Genomic DNA, 17,916 nt, shown 5'->3' on the forward strand with positions numbered 1-17,916 from the left:
ATTTGTTTTATTTTTTAAATTTCACATATAAATGATAACATGTACTTGTTTTTCTCTGATATATTCCACGAAACATAATACTCTCAAGATCCATTCATGTTGTTGCAAATGGCAACATTTAATTCTTTTTTATGGCTGAGAAATATTCTAGTGTCTCTGTATATATACATATACATCCTGCATCTTTTTTATCCATCCATTTATTGATGGACACTTAGGTTGCTTCCATATCCTGGATATGGTAAATAATGGTGCTATGAACATTGGAATGCATTAACTTTTCAAATCAGTGCTTCCTTTTCTTCTGATTCCACCCAGGAGTGGAATTGATGGATCATATGGTAGTTGTATTTTTAGTTTTTGAGGAACATCCATACTGTTTTCCAAACTGCGCCAGTTTATGAATTCACCAAGAGTGTACTAAGGTTCCCTTTACTCCATATCTTTGCTAATATTTGATACTTGTCAATTTTTTTCCTTTTTCAGTTTTATTGGGTAGAAATACTACAGTCTGACTGCACATACATATTATATTGCATGTAAATACAAACATACAATATACTGCATGTATTTTTAGTTTACATATATGTACTGATTATTGTTTCTAAGAACAGATTAGATTTAGCTTTTTAAACTTACCTAGTTAGCAAAGGAATAAAGCCAACTACAAATAAGAATCAACATAATATGATAATCCAATCATAAAGGACAGTCAAATGTGCTTACACATATTCAAGAAATCAATCATCTAAGTTATGAATAATAAGTAGTTCATTTGTGTCATTATTGTTATTATTTTTTAAATTCCTCATATAAATGATACTATATGGCATTTTTCTTTCTCTTTCCAGCCCATTTCACTTAGAATGACAATCTTCAGGTCCATCCATATTGCTGCAAATGACATTATTTTATTCTTTTTTATGGCTGAGTAGTGTTCCATTGTATATACGTACCACATCTTCTTTATCCAGTCATCTGTTGATGAACATATGTGTTATTTCTATGTCTTAGCTATCATAAATAGTGCTGCTATGAATGTTGGGTTGCACATGTCTTTTTGAATTTTATTTTTCTCCAGATATATGCCCAGGAGTGGGATTGCTGGATCATATGATAGGTCTTTTTCAGTTTTTTAAGGAACCTCCATACTGTCTTCCATAGTGGCTGCACCAATCTACACTCCCACCCACAATGTTGAAGGGTTCCCTTTTCTCCACACCCTCTCCAGCATCTGTCATTTGTAGACTTTTCAATGATGGCCATTCTGGCTGGTGTGAGGTGATATCTCATTGTAGTTTTGATTTGCATTTCCCTGACAATTCGCGATGCTGAGCATTTTTTCATGTGCCTCTTGGCCATTTGTATGTCTTCACTGGAGAATTGCTTGTTTATGTCTTCTGCCCATTTTTGGATTGGGTTGCTTGTTTCTCTGATATTAAGGTGTATGAGCTATTTGTACATTTTGGAAATTAGTCCCTTGTCAGTCACATCATTTGCAAATATTTTCTCCCATTCTGTAGGATGTCTTTTTGTTTTGCTTATGGTATACTTATCTGTGCAAAAGCTTTTAAGTTTAATCAGATCCCATTTGTTAATTTTTGCTTTTATTTCCAATACTCCAGGAGCTGGTTCAAAAAATATATTGCTGTAATGTATGTCCACAAGTGTTCTGCCTATGTTTTCCTGTAGGAGTTTTATAGTATCTGGTCTTACATTTAGATCTTTAATCTATTTTGAGTTTATTTTTGTGTATGGTGTTAGAGAATGCTTTAATTTCATTCTTTCACAGTAGCTGTCCAGTTTCCCCAGCACCACTTATTGAAGAGATTGTCTTTTCTCCATTGTACATTCTTGCCTCCTTTGTCATAGATTAATTAATCATATGTATGTGGATTTATTTCTGGACTTTCTATCAACTTGTGGTCATTTTTAAGATAGTCACTATGTCAGGTGTGAGGTGACATCTCATTGTGGTTTTGATTGCATTCCTCTGATGATTAGCTACATTGAGCATCTTTTCATGTACCTGTTGACCATAGGTGTATCTTCTTTGGAAAATTGTTTATTGGGGTCTTCTGCCCATCTTTTTACAGGGTTGTTTGTATTTGTGATATTAAGTAGTCTGAGGTGTTTATATATTTTGAATATTAATCCCTTATCAGACTTATAATTTGCAATTATTTTCTGCCATCCAGTAAGCTGTCTTTTTTTGTTTTGTCATTGGTTTCCTTTGCTGTGTAAAATCTTTTAAGTTTAATTAGGTTCCATTTGCATATTTTGCTTGTTTCCTTTGCCTGAGGAGACTGATGGAAAAAAAAAAAAACTGCTACAACTTATGTGAAAGGATGTTCTGCCTTTGTTCTCTCCTAGGAGTTTTACAGTTTCCAGCCTTACATGTAGGTCTTTTTTAATCTTCCCCCTTCTCCCCCTTCTCCCCCTCCTCCTCCTTTTCTCCTTCTCCTCCTTCTTCTTCTTCTCCTTCTCCATCTCCTTCTCCTCCTTCTCCTTCTCCTTCTTCTTCTTCTTCCTTCTCCTTCCTTCTTCCTTCTTTCTTCTTTCTTCTTTGATTTCATTGTTGACCTATTGGTTTTTTAGTAGTATGCTGTTTAGTCTCCATGCAGTTTTTTGTTCTCATTTTTCCCCCTGTGGTTGAATTCTAGTTTTGTATCATTGTGGTTAGAAAGATGCTTAAAGTAATTTCTAGTCTCTTAAATTTATTGAGGCTTCTTTTGTGTCTGAGGATGTGGTCTATCCTAAAGAGTATTCCATGTGCACTTGAAAGGAGTGTATATTCTGTTTTTGGACAATGTAATGTCTTAAAAATATCAGTTAAGTCCTAGTGTTCTATTGTGTCATTTAGCATCTCCAATGTCTTATTGATTTTATGCCTGGAATATCTGTCAAATAATGTTCATGGGTGTTAAAGTCTACTAATATTATGTTTCCATCAATTTCTCCCTCTAAGTCTGTTAGTATTTTTTTATATATTTAGATGCTCCTATATTGGTTGCATGTATGTTAACTAGTGTAATATCCTCTTCTTTTTTTTTTTTTTTTTTTTTGCTCCTTTGATCATTATATAGTGTCCTTCTTTATCTTTCTTTTTGGCCTTTGTTTTAAAGTCTATTTTGTCTGGTATGAGTATTGCTACCCCTGCTTTCATATAATTTCTATTTGAATGAAATATCTTTTTCCATCCTCTCACTTTCAATCCATGTATCCTTCACCCTAAAGGAGTCTCTTGTCAGCAACATATTGTAGAGTCTTGTTTTATTTTCCAATCTGCCACTTTATATCTTTTGTCTGGAAAATTTAGTCCACTGACATTTACAGTAATTATTGATAGATGTGTGTTTATTGCCCATTTTGAACTTTGTTTTTCAATTCATTTGGTATTTCTTCTTTGTTCCTTTCTTTTTCTTTTTCTTTTTGTCATTTGATAATTTTCTTTTGTATTAGCTTGGTTTCTTTTTGATTTTTGTGACTCTACTGTACGTTTTTGATTTGTGGTTACCCTGTCCACTTTCCTTATAATGATATTGTTCACGTATGTGTTGTTTACAAATGGATGATTGCCAGTGATTTTGAGGAGCCTGGCTTTTGTTCAAATATCTATGCGTGGTCCTTCGATTTGACCACTGACCATTACAGGATTTTACTTGTCAGACCTCTTAGGGAATATTTGTCATCCCCATACCAGACTTGATCCACAGTCACTACATTATAGTCTCAAAAATATTTGTGACTTAGGTGGAGTACAGTTTAGCTGTACATTTTGACCCAAATGCCTTTAATTTGAGATCTCTGCTCCTGGGGTTCAACTGAGTAGTTCCTCATGGACCTCTGCCAAGTCTACGCTATGGAGAGGAAGGAGGAATCTTCAAGATACTTTTCTCTGCTCTAAGTATCCCATACTTTCTAATCCTACTCCTCCCTTTTCTCCCTCTTCCTGCAAGAACATTTTATTTGGGTTCCCTGAGAAGTGATAAACTCCACATATGCACTGATTCTTCTGGCCCTTGACCAGTAGGCCTGTTTGTGCATAAAAATAGAATAGGGAAGAGCTGGTGCATTCTCTAGTTTATCCTTTATTTGTGCCATCAAAGAAAGACTTACCTTATATTTTCATATCTGGCTTGTTGCTTTAATCTACTACTCAATATTTGACACCTCAGCTCTCTCTCCAGAAAAATGGAAACTTTGACACCATCATTTCAATTTCTCTCAGTTGAAGATGGCAGATATAAATACCTGTCTTTTACAGAAGCTATGATAGAGGTCACGTCATTTGCCCAGACCAAGGTAGACATAAGTCCTCTGGGCTCCTTAAAATCAATAAATTACCAGTATAGTTTTGAGAAAAATAACACCAAATACTGAATACCAAATAATAAATATTACAATAATAATAATAATAGATTTTTCTATGGTATAAATAATTATGAAAATGGCAAATTCAGAAAAAATGTATTTTCTACACAGACAAAAGCAAAAGAAATTCACTGATAAGCATATCATACTAAGTTAACTATGCACAACCTAAGGACTGAATAGGAAATTGCAAAAAAGTACTGAAAAGTACTCAACCATTAGTACACTGTAGCAGTGGGGAATATTTTAGTTAATAAATTCACAAAGTTTACAAGAAGCAGGAAAATAGCATTTACACATAAATTCAAATAGCGTAAAGATCAGAATAATTGTTTAAAAATTTTTGGAAATTTTATCACTATTTGTGTCACGTGGAATTCTCATAAGTCTTCAATAGCACAGCAACGTGCCCCAGCTTCCTTGGTGGAAAGCTTTTTCTTAGGTAACCTCACTTTCCACCTGGGCATTTCCTATATGCTGTATCCCTTTGTTGAAATCTGATTCTGCAACACTAACCAACACTAACTCCAATGCTAACGTCCTGTAAGGGACTACACCACCTCGCAAAGCTTTGGTAATTTCTTGAAGGGGGAAAAATTGCATTAGACTTTATTGTGAACTAGAACTTTTCAAAAAAGGAAGGAAGGAAAACTTGATTGGAATTGTGTAAGGATCAGAAAACGACAGTCCTGGATTGGTGGAAACAGCAAGATGGGGATTTTCAGATGAGGATCAGATGAATCAGGTAATAAAATTTATGTTGATGTTTTCAACTGAAAAGTTGATGAATCTCATAAATTTATGTAAAAAAACAATCAAACAGAACAATTCCATAAGCAGGAGACTCCTGGAGAAATTAGACTATGCAATTAAAACAGAATACATAGTACAAATTCATTCCAATATAGATAGTAAGGGTAATTTTTGTTCTTGGTGTCAGGACTGAATACATGGGCATATGGTTTTGGTTCTCATTCTCAAACTAGTTGATTTTATTTTTTCAAATATTGCTATAAAGTTAATTTCACAGCAATATGTCTTTGTGTTCATACCCATAGTCTATTTTTATTATATCAAATAAGTTGATGTTATGTATTTCATGTTCAAGTGCATTCCTCATATAAATAATTCTAAATAAAGAGTAGTTTTGTATTATATTTTCTTAATATAACGTTTGACACAATGTCCAGTGACTACTAAATTGTTATGTAATATTGGATCATTGCATTCTTCCACTCCGTAGACCTGATTCATTGTCTTCAAAGTGTAATAATTAATTTCAACAATCCACATGATACCAAACTCAGATTCTAAGTAGAATAATGTTGAATTCCAAGAATCAAGCTAGACTCTGTATTTTATCTCTCAGTATCCTTCTAGCCCTTATGTCTCTAAATATAATTCCAGAATAGACGCAATCCCCACGGAGCTCTCTTTCTACAAGCGACTAATGCAATTAAGATAAAATTGGCTTTGACTCCCTATATTCTGTTCTGTAGGGTATAAACTTGGAATGAGCCCCCTGGGTTAGGTAAAAAATAATCCAGTGTGTTTCATGTCTCTTAAGAATATTTTTGATTCTTAAAATATTACCTCAAATGTTACTCCTTAACAAAATATTACACACTTTACTCTCAGGCTATAAATTCTTTCTGGATATTCTTTCTGAAGATTGTGTTCGCAGGGACTTTTTGCAGTCAGGGACTTCTTTCGGGAAGAACTTTAAACTCTTTATTTATAAATCTCAACGCTGTATGCATACTCCTTAACTCTTCTCCTTTACTTGCTGTTTCATAGTATTTTCAACAAGACTGTTAATATAAGTTCAAACCCAAAAGTCAAAACTTTTGTTAAAAATTTGAGCTCAACTAAGATTATATCCAAGAGGTAAAAAACTGCTCTTTGCCCATGGGCTTTTCTGAGTTGGAAAATTTAAGGTGCGTAGTATCTTTCAGTTCTTTTCCTGCTTTGATACGTTTGTATGGCACTGTTTCAAGTTGCTTTGGGTAACAATTCTTTGGTTTTCACAATGATGCCTAGAATAGAAACTATTTTTTTTTTCACATTCCTTAGTGATATTGAACATAATGATTAAAGGGGGTACTTAAGCATTTCTATTGCTAAGAGCATGATCAAAAACTGTTTGTGTCTCAAATATTTTTGTTATTTTCTAGTTTGAGACCCCATGGCTACTGACGAGAATAAAGAAGTTAATTCCACCAAAACTTTAAGTAACTATGAGATTGGACAGTGTGAGGATTTGTTTCTTCTGGCTAAACATGATGCTAGGGGGGCTGTTTAGTTATTGTGTTGCTGTTTATTGGCACTCTTTTCTGATTCTCTTTATTCACTCAATCTCTCAAAGGTGGTAGAGTGAAAGAACCAGAAAGATACAAGGGGCAATTTAGAACACTGGAAAGTTCAGCCCACTGTTTTCATTTGATGGGTAGAAATGATTAGTTCTTGGCATGGTTGTGAAGATTCTCAAAGCCCTTAAATTTGAACCCTTTGTTATTATAATCACCCAATAATGCCTGAAAACCTCCCGTGTCTTTGGTGCTTCTCTTGTAAGTATGCTCTTAGATACATAGATCAATTTTAGTCTTATTCAACAGTCTTCAGAGAGTGAATAGTGCAGCGCATGAATGTCCAGGCTTTAGAAAATCTGGAAGGATTCACACCCTGGCTCCATTCACTTACTTTCTGACAATTGGCAAATTAATAAGCCATTTTGCCAATATGTTTTCCCTCTAAAAAAAGACTTAATTATTGTTTTCCTTGGAGAGTTTTGAATATTAATCAAGTTGATGCACACAAGGTGCTTGAAATAATATCTAGAAAATTATAAATGATTATGTAGAGTCTTAAATAAAATTTTGAAAATAGTAACTCAAATTATTTTCTTGGTCTGTCATTCAGACAATCCAATTCATGGACTCATCAAAACTTTGTAGATCTTATTATATATTGTCAAATAAAAATTACACCTCCATATTGTCTCACATATTTTATGATATGGGACCATGAATAACTAAAATTGGAAAACTAAGAGAGATATTTGTTAATTTGTGTCTATCCAACAATTTCATTTTAGTAAACTGAACAGAAATAAAATATAAACTCAAACTATGAAGTTACACAATATTTAGCTCTAAACAAAGATTCTCACAGTGTTTTTCTTCTGCCCAGTCCCAGAGAGAAGATTATCATGGCCAATGTCAGCATGTCCATCACTGAATTCGTCCTCATGGGATTTTCAGATAGCCGGGAGGGGCAAGTCCTCCATGTCGTTCTGTTCTTATTCATCTACCTGGCAGCTCTGGTTGGCAATCTTCTCATTGTTCTTCTTACCACTTCGGATCAGCACCTCCACAGTCCTATGCACTTTTTTCTGAGGACACTGTCACTGTTAGATGTCTGCTTCATCTCTGTCACAGTTCCCAAGGCCATCATTCAGTCTTTGACCCAAAATAGTTCCATATCTTTCCTTGGGTGTGTGGCACAAGTTTTTCTGGTTGTTTTGTTTGCATGTGCAGAGTTGGCATTGCTCACAGTGATGTCTTATGACCGATATGTGGCTATTTGCCGCCCCCTACATTATCAGGTTGTCATGAAGAAAGCAGCCTATGAGCAGATGTTGGCTGCTTCTTGGCTCAGCGGGATTGCCTCTGGGTTCCTGAATACATCTGTGACCTTCTCATTACCGTTTTGTAGGTCAAATTTTGTCCATCAGTTCTTCTGTGAGATTCCTTCATTGCTCAAACTTTCCTGCTCAGAGAAGTTCGTTGCTGAGATTGGAGCCATCATTGTCACAACATCCTTGGGGATCATGTGTTTTATTTCAATCCTGGTTTCTTATATCCACATCTTCTCCACAGTTATGAGCATCCCATCCGTGAAAGGCAGGTCAAAAGCCTTCTCAACATGCATTCCTCATCTTGTGGTTGTTACTGTTTTCCTCATTACAGGGTCCATTGCCTACCTAAAGCCAGTGTCAGAGTCTCCTTCTGTTTCAGACCTGATGGTGTCTGTCTTCTACACTGTGGTACCACCAACTCTGAATCCCATCATTTACAGCCTGAAGAACCAGGACATAAAAGCTGCTTTCTGGAAAATGCTGAGAAAGACCATATTTAAATACAATGATGGCAACAAAAATAGCAACAATAACAAAGGCATAGATACTTCATTCAGTTCAGACAAATGTGAAGTCAAACTAGTTAATTGTAACAGGCTTCCTTCAATTTAAACAAGGTAAACCACCTAAATGTTTATAAACAAGTCACTGGATAAAGAAGCTGTAGTGCATTTATACAATGGAATACTACTCACCCACAAAAAAGAATAAAATAATGTCATTTGCAACAACATGAATGACTTACAGATCATCTCTCTGAGAGAAGTAAGCCAGAAAGAGAAAGAAAAATACCATATGAGATCACTCATATGTGGAATAAATAAAAAAAAAAAGGACACTATGAACTCATCTACAAAACAGAAACAGACTTGCAGACTTAATGAAGAATCTTATGGTTACTGGGGAAAAGGGGTGGGAAGGGATAAATTTGGGAGTTTGAGATTTACCAATGTTAGCCACTATATATAAAAACAGATTTTAAAGCTTCCTTTGTATAGCACATGGAACTATGTTTAATATCTTGTGACAATCTTTAATGAAAAAAATATGAAAATAAATATATGTATGTATATACATGACTGGGACATTGTACTGAACACCGAAATTGACATACTGTAATTGGCTCTAGTTCAATTAAGAAAAATAACAAAATCAATTACAAAAGATAAATAACTTCATTGTATAATAATAAAAGTGTAAAATTATAAGGCAGCTACAATACTTGTATATGTGTGTGCATGCAACATTGGAACACCAAAATATATAAGGTGAATATTAGCAGATCTACAGTGGAATATAGATGGCAATAGAATAATAGCATGGGACTTCAGTCTTTCACTTTTAACAATGGGTGTGTGGCCCAGAAAGAAAAAAAAAATAAGGAAACAGGAGATCTGAATAACACTTAAACCAAATGGACCTAGAAGACATAGAGATAACATTCTACTGAACAGCAGGGTACATGTTCTTCTCAAGCACGAACATTACAGTATCCAGGAGAGACCATATAACAGTCCACGATAAAAGCATTAACAAATTTAAGAAGACTGCAATATTGTCAAGCATCAATTCTGAACACAATAATACAAAACTAGAAATCAGCAACAGAAGGAAACTGGAAAAATTCACAGATACATAAAAATACCACCCTCCTAAACAGCCAATGGGTCAGAGAATAGATCAAAAGGGAAATTTAAATAAATAAACAAATAAATAAACACACACACACACACACACATCTTGAGACAAACAGAAAATAAAATACAAGATAACAAAAGTTATGGGATGTATCAAAACCTGTTCTAACAGGGAAGTTTATAGTAATACACTTCTACATGAGAAAAAAGATAGATTTCAAATAAGAATCGAACTTTGTATCTCACGGAACTGGACAGAGTTTAAAAAACAAAGCTTAAAGGAAGCAAACCAAAAAGATCAGAGCAGATATAAGTAAAATAGGCATGAAGGGAAAATAGAAAAGATCAGTGAAACTAAGATTTGATTTTTTTGAAAAGATAAATAAAATGGACAAGATTTAACTAGACTACCTAAAAAAAGAGACTGCGAAGATTCAAATAAGTAAAATTTTAAAATGAAAGAGAATGAATTATACAAAGAATCATAAGAAAACTACTATGAATATTAATATGATTAAATATTGGGCAAACTACAATAAATGGATACATTCCTAGAAACATACAATGTGCAAAAATAAAATCATAAAAAATGGAAAATCTGTCCAGAACAGGAGAGGGGAATGATTCTGTAATAACAATCCTCCCCAAAAAGAAAACTTAAAGATCATATGGCTTCACTGGTAAAATCTAACAAACAGAAGAAGATACAATGGTAATATTTTTCAAAATATTCTAAATTTTTTAAGTGGTGGGAACATTTCAAAATTATTTCATTCAATTATTTTATTTTATTTTATATTTTCTGATAACAAAACTAGACAAGGATAATACAAGAAAAGAAAATTATAGGCCAATATGCCTGATCATCTCAACAGCAAGTTAACAAACCAAATTCAAGAACACATGAGAAAGATCATACTCTGTGATCAATTGTAATTTATCCCTGGGATGCAAGGATGCTTCAGCATAAGAAAATCAATAAATGCTATGCACCGCATTTACAAAATGAGGGATAAAGTCTATGATCACTTCAACACATAAAGAAAGCTCATGTGACAAAATTCATCTTCATTTCATGGTAAAAATACTCAACAAATTCAATATACAAGTTATGTACCGCAACATAATAAAGGCCATTTATGGAGACCCACAGCTGACATCATGCTTAATGGTGTAGAGCTGAAAGATTTTCTTCTGAGATCATGCAAAACACAAGCTTTCTCACTCTAGCCTAGTATTGAGGTCCGAACCAGAGTAATTAGGCAAGAGAAAAAAATAAAACATATCCATATTGGGAAGGAAGAAGTGTAATTGTCTCAGTTTGCAGATTATATGTAGAAAATCCTACGTACTCCTCTAAAAAAAATGGTTTAAAATAATACACATGCTAAATAAAGTTGCAGGATACAAAGTCAACATACAGAAATCACTAACAAAGTAAAAAGTTGAGTAAACCATTTTAATTACAATAGCTATAAAAAAAAGAATAAAATACTTAGGAATAAATTTAACTGAAGAGGTGAAAAGTATACTAAAAACCATAAAATATTGATGAAAGATATGGAAGAAGACCCTAAGTAGAAAAATATCCCACACTCATAAATGGAAAGGATTTATTGGTGGCACCCAAAGGGATTTGCGAATTCAAAGCAATTCCTATCAAAAGTCCAATGGCATTTTCAAAGAAGTTTTTTAAAATCCTAAAATGTGTAACCTTAAAAGACTCCAAATAGCTAAAAAAAATATTAAGCAAGAAGAACAAAGTTAGAGGCAATATACTTCCTAATTTCAAATTACATTACAAAGTAATAAAATCAAGACAGATGCATAGATCAAGGGAACAGACTAGAGAACCAGTTAATAAACTTTCACCTAAAGTAGTTTTTGACAAAAATGCCAATAATAAACTGGGAGGAAAGGATATTTCTTTTTCATTTAATGATATTGGAAAAAGGACACCCAAAACCACAAGAATAAAATAAAATAAAGTAAAATTAATTAATTAAATAAAATTAAAGTACATAAACAAAACAAACAAACAAATAACCTTAAAGCATAAAACTCCTAGATTTGAACAGAGGAAAACTTCTTGACATTGGCCATGACAATTTTTTTTTTTTTTTTTGGGATTTGGCATTAATAACCACAGGCAACACAATTCAAAATAAGTAATTGTGACTGTACAAATCTAACAAAGTATTGCATAGCAAGTGAAACAATCAACAAAATTAAAAAGGAATTTATGGAATGAGAAAAGTATAAACTTTATATCTGATAAAAGGTAAATATGCTGTAAATTAATGGAGTTCATAAATGTAAAAATGAGCAGAGGAACTGAATAGACGTTTTCCAAAGACATACAAATAACCCTCAGTTACACGAAAAGGTGTTTAATATCACTAATTATCACTAAATGCAAATCAAAAGCACAATCAGTTCACCTCACATATGTTAGATGTGAAGAAAAGGAACTGTTGTTGGGAATAGGATTTAGTACAATGAAAAAGAGTACAGAGGTTCCTCAGAATTTTAAAAATAGAACTACTGTATGATCCAGAAATCCCACTTCTCAGTATGTATCCAAGTAAATAAAAACAAGGTGTCAAAGAGATTTCTACACTTCATGTTTATTGCAGCATTATTCACAATAGCCAAAGTACAAAAAAAGCGGTGTCCATCAACAGATGAATGGATAGAGAAAATGTGAAATTGAAATAGATAGGAGAATATTATGCAGCCACAAGAAGGGATCAAGTCCTGCCATTTGCAGCAATTGGATAAAACTTGAGGGCATTATGTTAGATGTAGTATCAGAGAGAGAAAGACAAAATACTGTGTGATATCACTTATATGTGAGATCTAAAAAAAGCCAAAATCATGGAACCAAGAGTAGAATGGCAGTTACCAGGGGCTGGGGTAGGAGTTATGGGGAGCTGTTGGCCAAAGAAAACAAATTTACAGTTAGAGAATAAAGAAATTCTGAGGATCTAATGCATAGCCTTATGATTATAGTTAACAGTTATGTATTATATATGTGAAATTTGTTAGGAGAGTAAAACTTAAATGTTCTCATCACAAAAAAGAAATGGTTCACAGAATCATAATTACAGGATATGATGGAATTGTTAACTAAAGCTACATTGTTAATCATTTTGCAATTTAGATGTTATCAAATCAACATCTTCAAAGTGTTGTACACTTTAAATGTATGCATGCTACAGCATGTTGGCTACAGTTTACAATATTGTATTGTATACTTGAAAGCTGCTCTGAGGTACAGCTTTAATGTTCTCACCATAACAAAATGGTAATTATGTGAAATTGAAGGATATGTTAACAACAAACCTTATCGTGGGAAACAGTTTGCAATATATATCATCACATCATACATCTTAAACTTACACAATGTTACATGTCAATTATATCTCAATGAAACTGGGAAACAATGTTCTAAAATTAAATGAATTGGAAAAGTGATAAAAAATAAATGTAATATTAAACTAATACAGATTTCACGTGAATAGCAAAAGAAATTGTACAATGAGTAATCTAATTAAGAGTGATCAAGACAATTTTAGCTTTGACCATGGTACTGAGTAATTCTATTTTCTATGACAAATCAGTTGAACTATGAGTTTCAAAGTCTGTGTCAGTGAAGGATTAAAAAAAAATTACTTCACAAATTTTTCATGAACTTCAAATGAGAATAAAATGTAATTCACGCATAGAAGAAAATATATTTTGCTGAATGAAAAGGCTACTTAGAAACTAAAATACTTCCATACCTAATAATTTATTAGTGATGTTGAAATTTGCAATTACTGTTAATATTGGTTAACATTGTGATACATACTGAGATTAAAAATAAAAGCAGATTTATAGAAAGACATGAGGCAAAAATCCAGAAAAGTCCAACAGGACGATCTGTTAGCTTCTTTATTAGCTCTCTTAAATGCATTCCTTTTTATAGTCTCAAAGGGATTTATCAACAGAAAAACCTTGATCCACTCACTCAATGGGCATAGCAGAACCAGGGGTGATGTCACTCTCCTAGTCCGCTTTGCGCACTTAACCTGAACACACTTTATCAGCCCATCTGGATGAGCCCAGCGACGTCATCTGATGCTGGGTTAAACCAAACAAGGAGACAGAACTTCAAGAGCAAAAGGGTAATGATTGTTCTTGACTTTTCTGCTTCTCGCACATTCTATTAGTTGTTAAAAATATTTTTCCTTTTTAAGAACTATTTTAAGGAGAAAAGCAAATGTGCTTTTTCTTTTGAAGCTCTTTATATAAGATGTATTTACTGCAATATATTAGGAAGTCAGTTTTTGGTTTTCAACTATTTGTAGAGAAAATAATATATATTCTTTCTGTTTTATTAAATGGTGTATTTGTTTTTCTGATCCTGAAACTTTATAGAGGAAAGGTTACTGATTTTACTTGGAATATGGGTGATTTCTGAGGGTTAGAAAACATCAAAAATAAATGTCTTAATCATATTTATGTTTTCAGTTGCTGTACAGTGTGTTCCCTTCTCTGTCTGGTGTCTTGGGTGGGCTGTCCATTGTGGCTTAATGACAGTGAACCCCACTTGCCAAAGGGCAGCAGAGCTTCGTCCAGTGCCCACCAAGCGCCCTCCTGATACCCCTCTTTTCACTCAGTAAATAACTTCAAAGTCTTCATATCTATTGGTCACTTCAACAGTCCTTGCTACTATTTAACCACAATATAGACTTATATCAAGAGGTGTGTTTTGAAATTTACTGAACTGTTTTTACGTTTTGCACAGAGCCAAATTCCATCTGCCAGTGAGGGCAGAGTTTGATAGAAAGGTTATATTTTAAATGTGTAAGTTTTTATTGCAATGTGTCCTGGATTTGTTGGATGTTTATATTAAGAAATCAAAGAATTTTTGCAGTATTATCTATTGCTTCAGCCCTCTGGAACCTGGAACGGTTCATAAGTTGAATATCATAATTAGCCTTTGGAATTATCAGAAAATGTATTTGAAACTTGGACATTCTTTCTGAAATATTCCTGCATCGTAACCAACTCTAAACTCTTCCCAGAAAGAGGAGCCAATACTTCCTTCTTGCTGGTAATGGTTTTTGTCAGAAATTGAGAAGTTACAAAAGTTTAATCTTTGTAAGAGAAAGTGTGGAAGAAACTATTACTGAGTGAGACATTCTTTGTGTCTATTTTTTAAAATTTTGCAGCTAGTTTTAAATCATACTTTACATCACATTTACATAATATTTCTCCCTGAATAGACTGACCATGATCTCCTCAAAGCTAACTAAGTTTAATTTGTCTTTAATTCAGCTTCAGCGTCCAATACAGAGGCTGGCTGCAATCAGCAAGATAGGGGAGGAAACAGTAAATTAGAGTCAGAAATATCTCAGTGTACAGCTTTCCTCTCTTCATCACAGCTTCCATGAATAATTCATTGATATATGTGTTAAGCAGAAAACATTTGGGAAACAACTAAAGGCTTGTCTGAGAAATGGCAGTGACCCTCAAAATCCCATTTCTTGACCCCTGAGATTTACGGCAAATGGTAGATGCTTGCAGAAGGTGAATTTCAACGTGGAAAAACATGTAATAGACAGAAATAAGGTGGGTTCCTATATAAATCTCTGCTTAAACAGGTTTAAAATAAGAAATATATATTACATATTTATCCATATTTATTTATATACATATATTTATTTAAATGTATATATTTATATACATGCATTTATATATATGTATATACATTTATTTACATACATATATGTATATATTTATATACATATATTTACTTAAAATTATGTTTTTCTTTAAAATAATTGGATGCATATGTGCATATATATATTAATAAATGTATAATACATACATGTATATATGTAAAACATATTCATACATCATTTGTACACAAATTACTAAATCCAAATTCTAAAATGCATAAAGACACTAAAACTGGTGAGCTGATGTAATGCATCTTATATCATCGGAGACTCATAATAACAGCCATCTCTTACATAGATTCTGCACAGTTACTATGGTAGATATTAACACTTTAAACAAACAGGATGTGTTACAGGTTTATTCATCTGTATCTGGTAGTGTTCTAAGACTTTTATTATTTTTCCTCATCTAATCCTAATCATACCTGAGATCCGACACTATTTTTTAGCCTCTTTTTATATAGCATGAACAGAGAAACAGTGGGTGCAGGATGCTCCAGGCCCACAGTAGCCCAGCCTCAGATTCCGGGCTTCTCTCACGGTGCCCCCAGGATATCTGAGAGACTGACTATTGGTGAGGACCACAATCTGTTCCTGGAGACCCGAGGCTCACTCCGCACAACCACAACACCTCACAGTATCATCTAATCCTGTAGGACAAGGTGTTCAAATGTTTTGTATAGATTTTCTTTAAATTGTGTTTCAGCTAATTTTTAAATCTTTCTCATATGGAATATGCCTCCAAGAGTTTTTAAGAACCAAGTTGGATTCTTAAACCAGAGAGAGAAAGAAATTCCAAGTTCTATAACAGAAATTCTACAGAAGTGTAGTATTTCTTTTAAAATAATTCACTTTTTTTGGTGTGTTTTCATAGGCCAGCAACTATGCAAATGTCCATTTTTCTCCATGAAAAGCATTTCATCATCAGATAATCTCAATTCTTCTGCCCCTAGTTTTCTGATAATTCATAGACTTACAGGTAATTTTAAATCTCCATGAATACAGAACAAAGGGATTTCCTCCTGTTAGCACAACTGGGTTGGTACACACACACACACACACACACACACACACACACACACATACACACACAGTCAGTAACTATTCATTTCAATGGGTAGCTTCCTTTGAGGATCCATTAACTTCAAAGCTCTCTTCGGTGGTCCAGGGGGAACCTCATGGAGAACAGCACCTGGATGACCAACCGCAGTGACATGTCAGGTTTCATCCTGGTGGGACTCTTCAGCCAGACAGAGCACCCAGCTCTCCTTTGTGCAGTCATTTTTGTGATTTTCCTGATGGCCTTGTCTGGAAACAGCATCCTGATCTTTCTGATACACTCCAGCATCCACCTCCACACCCCCATGTACTTTTTCATCAGCCAGTTGTCTCTCATGGATGTGATGTACATTTCCGTCACCGTGCCCAAGATGCTCATGGACCAAGTCTTGGTTGTGAATAAGATCTCAGCCCCTGAATGCGGGATGCAGATGTTCCTCTATGTGACCCTAGCAGGTTCAGAGTTTTTCCTTCTAGCCTCCATGGCCTATGATCGCTACGTGGCCATCTGCCATCCTCTCCGTTACCCTGTCCTCATGAACCATAGGGTGTGTCTCTCTTTGGCATCTGGCTGCTGGTTTCTGGGCTCAGTGGATGGCTTCTTGTTTACTCCCATCACCATGACGTTCCCCTTCTGCAGATCCCGGGCAATCCATCATTTCTTCTGTGAGGTCCCTGCTGTATTAAAGCTCTCCTGCTCAGCCACTTCCCTCTATGAGACACTTATGTACCTGTGCTGTGTCCTCATGCTCCTCATCCCTGTGACAGTCATCTCAAGCTCCTATTCTTTCATCCTCCTCACCATCCACAGGATGAGCTCAGCCGAGGGCCGGAAGAAGGCCTTTGCCACATGCTCCTCCCACATGGCTGTGGTCATCCTCTTCTACGGGGCTGCCATTTATACCTACATGCTCCCCAGCTCCTACCACAGCCCTGAGAAGGACATGATGGTATCTGTCTTTTACACCATACTCACTCCTGTGCTAAACCCTTTAATCTATAGTCTGAGGAATAAGGATGTTATGGGAGCTCTGAAGAAAATGTTGAATGTGGGAATGGTCTTTCAAGAAACTGTAAAGTAAGAAACTTTGATATTAATGTATTTTTCCTTCTCCCTACACATCAAAAGTTTAGAATCCTATGCCAACATTAATCCTCAGGCTTTCATACCATGGTGTCTCATCTCATTTTCACCCCTCTTTTAAAAAACAAACTAACTAACTAACAAACAAAGCATAGATACAAAACAGAAACAGACTCATAGACATAGAATACGAACTTCTGGTTGCCAAGGGGGCAGGGGGTGGGAAGGGATAGACTGGGATTTCAAAATGTAGAATAGATAAACAAGATTATACTGTACAGCACAGGGAAATATACACAAGATCTTATGGTAGCTCACAGAGAAAAAAATGTGACAATGAATATATATATGTTCATGTATAACTGAAAAATTGTGCTCAACACTGGAATTTGACAC

At 34.5% G+C, this 17,916-nt stretch overlaps 2 protein-coding genes across 2 annotated transcripts; both read left to right on the forward strand.

The window, feature by feature from the left end:
• Positions 1-7,582: 7,582 nt before the first annotated feature.
• LOC105068282 (olfactory receptor 14A16-like) lies at positions 7,583-8,623 on the forward strand. Its single transcript, XM_010954126.1, has one exon. It carries the CDS (start codon positions 7,583-7,585, stop codon positions 8,621-8,623), a length of 1,041 nt encoding a protein of 346 aa, XP_010952428.1.
• Positions 8,624-16,555: 7,932 nt separating this feature from the next.
• Positions 16,556-17,518, forward strand: LOC105067881 (olfactory receptor 2T29-like). Its single transcript, XM_010953556.2, has one exon. The coding sequence runs from the start codon at positions 16,556-16,558 to the stop codon at positions 17,516-17,518; it is 963 nt and encodes a 320-aa protein (XP_010951858.2).
• The last annotated feature ends 398 nt before the right edge of the window (positions 17,519-17,916 follow it).

Source organism: Camelus bactrianus, chromosome 3 (assembly GCF_048773025.1).
Source record: "Camelus bactrianus isolate YW-2024 breed Bactrian camel chromosome 3, ASM4877302v1, whole genome shotgun sequence".
Lineage (NCBI taxonomy): Eukaryota > Metazoa > Chordata > Mammalia > Artiodactyla > Camelidae > Camelus > Camelus bactrianus.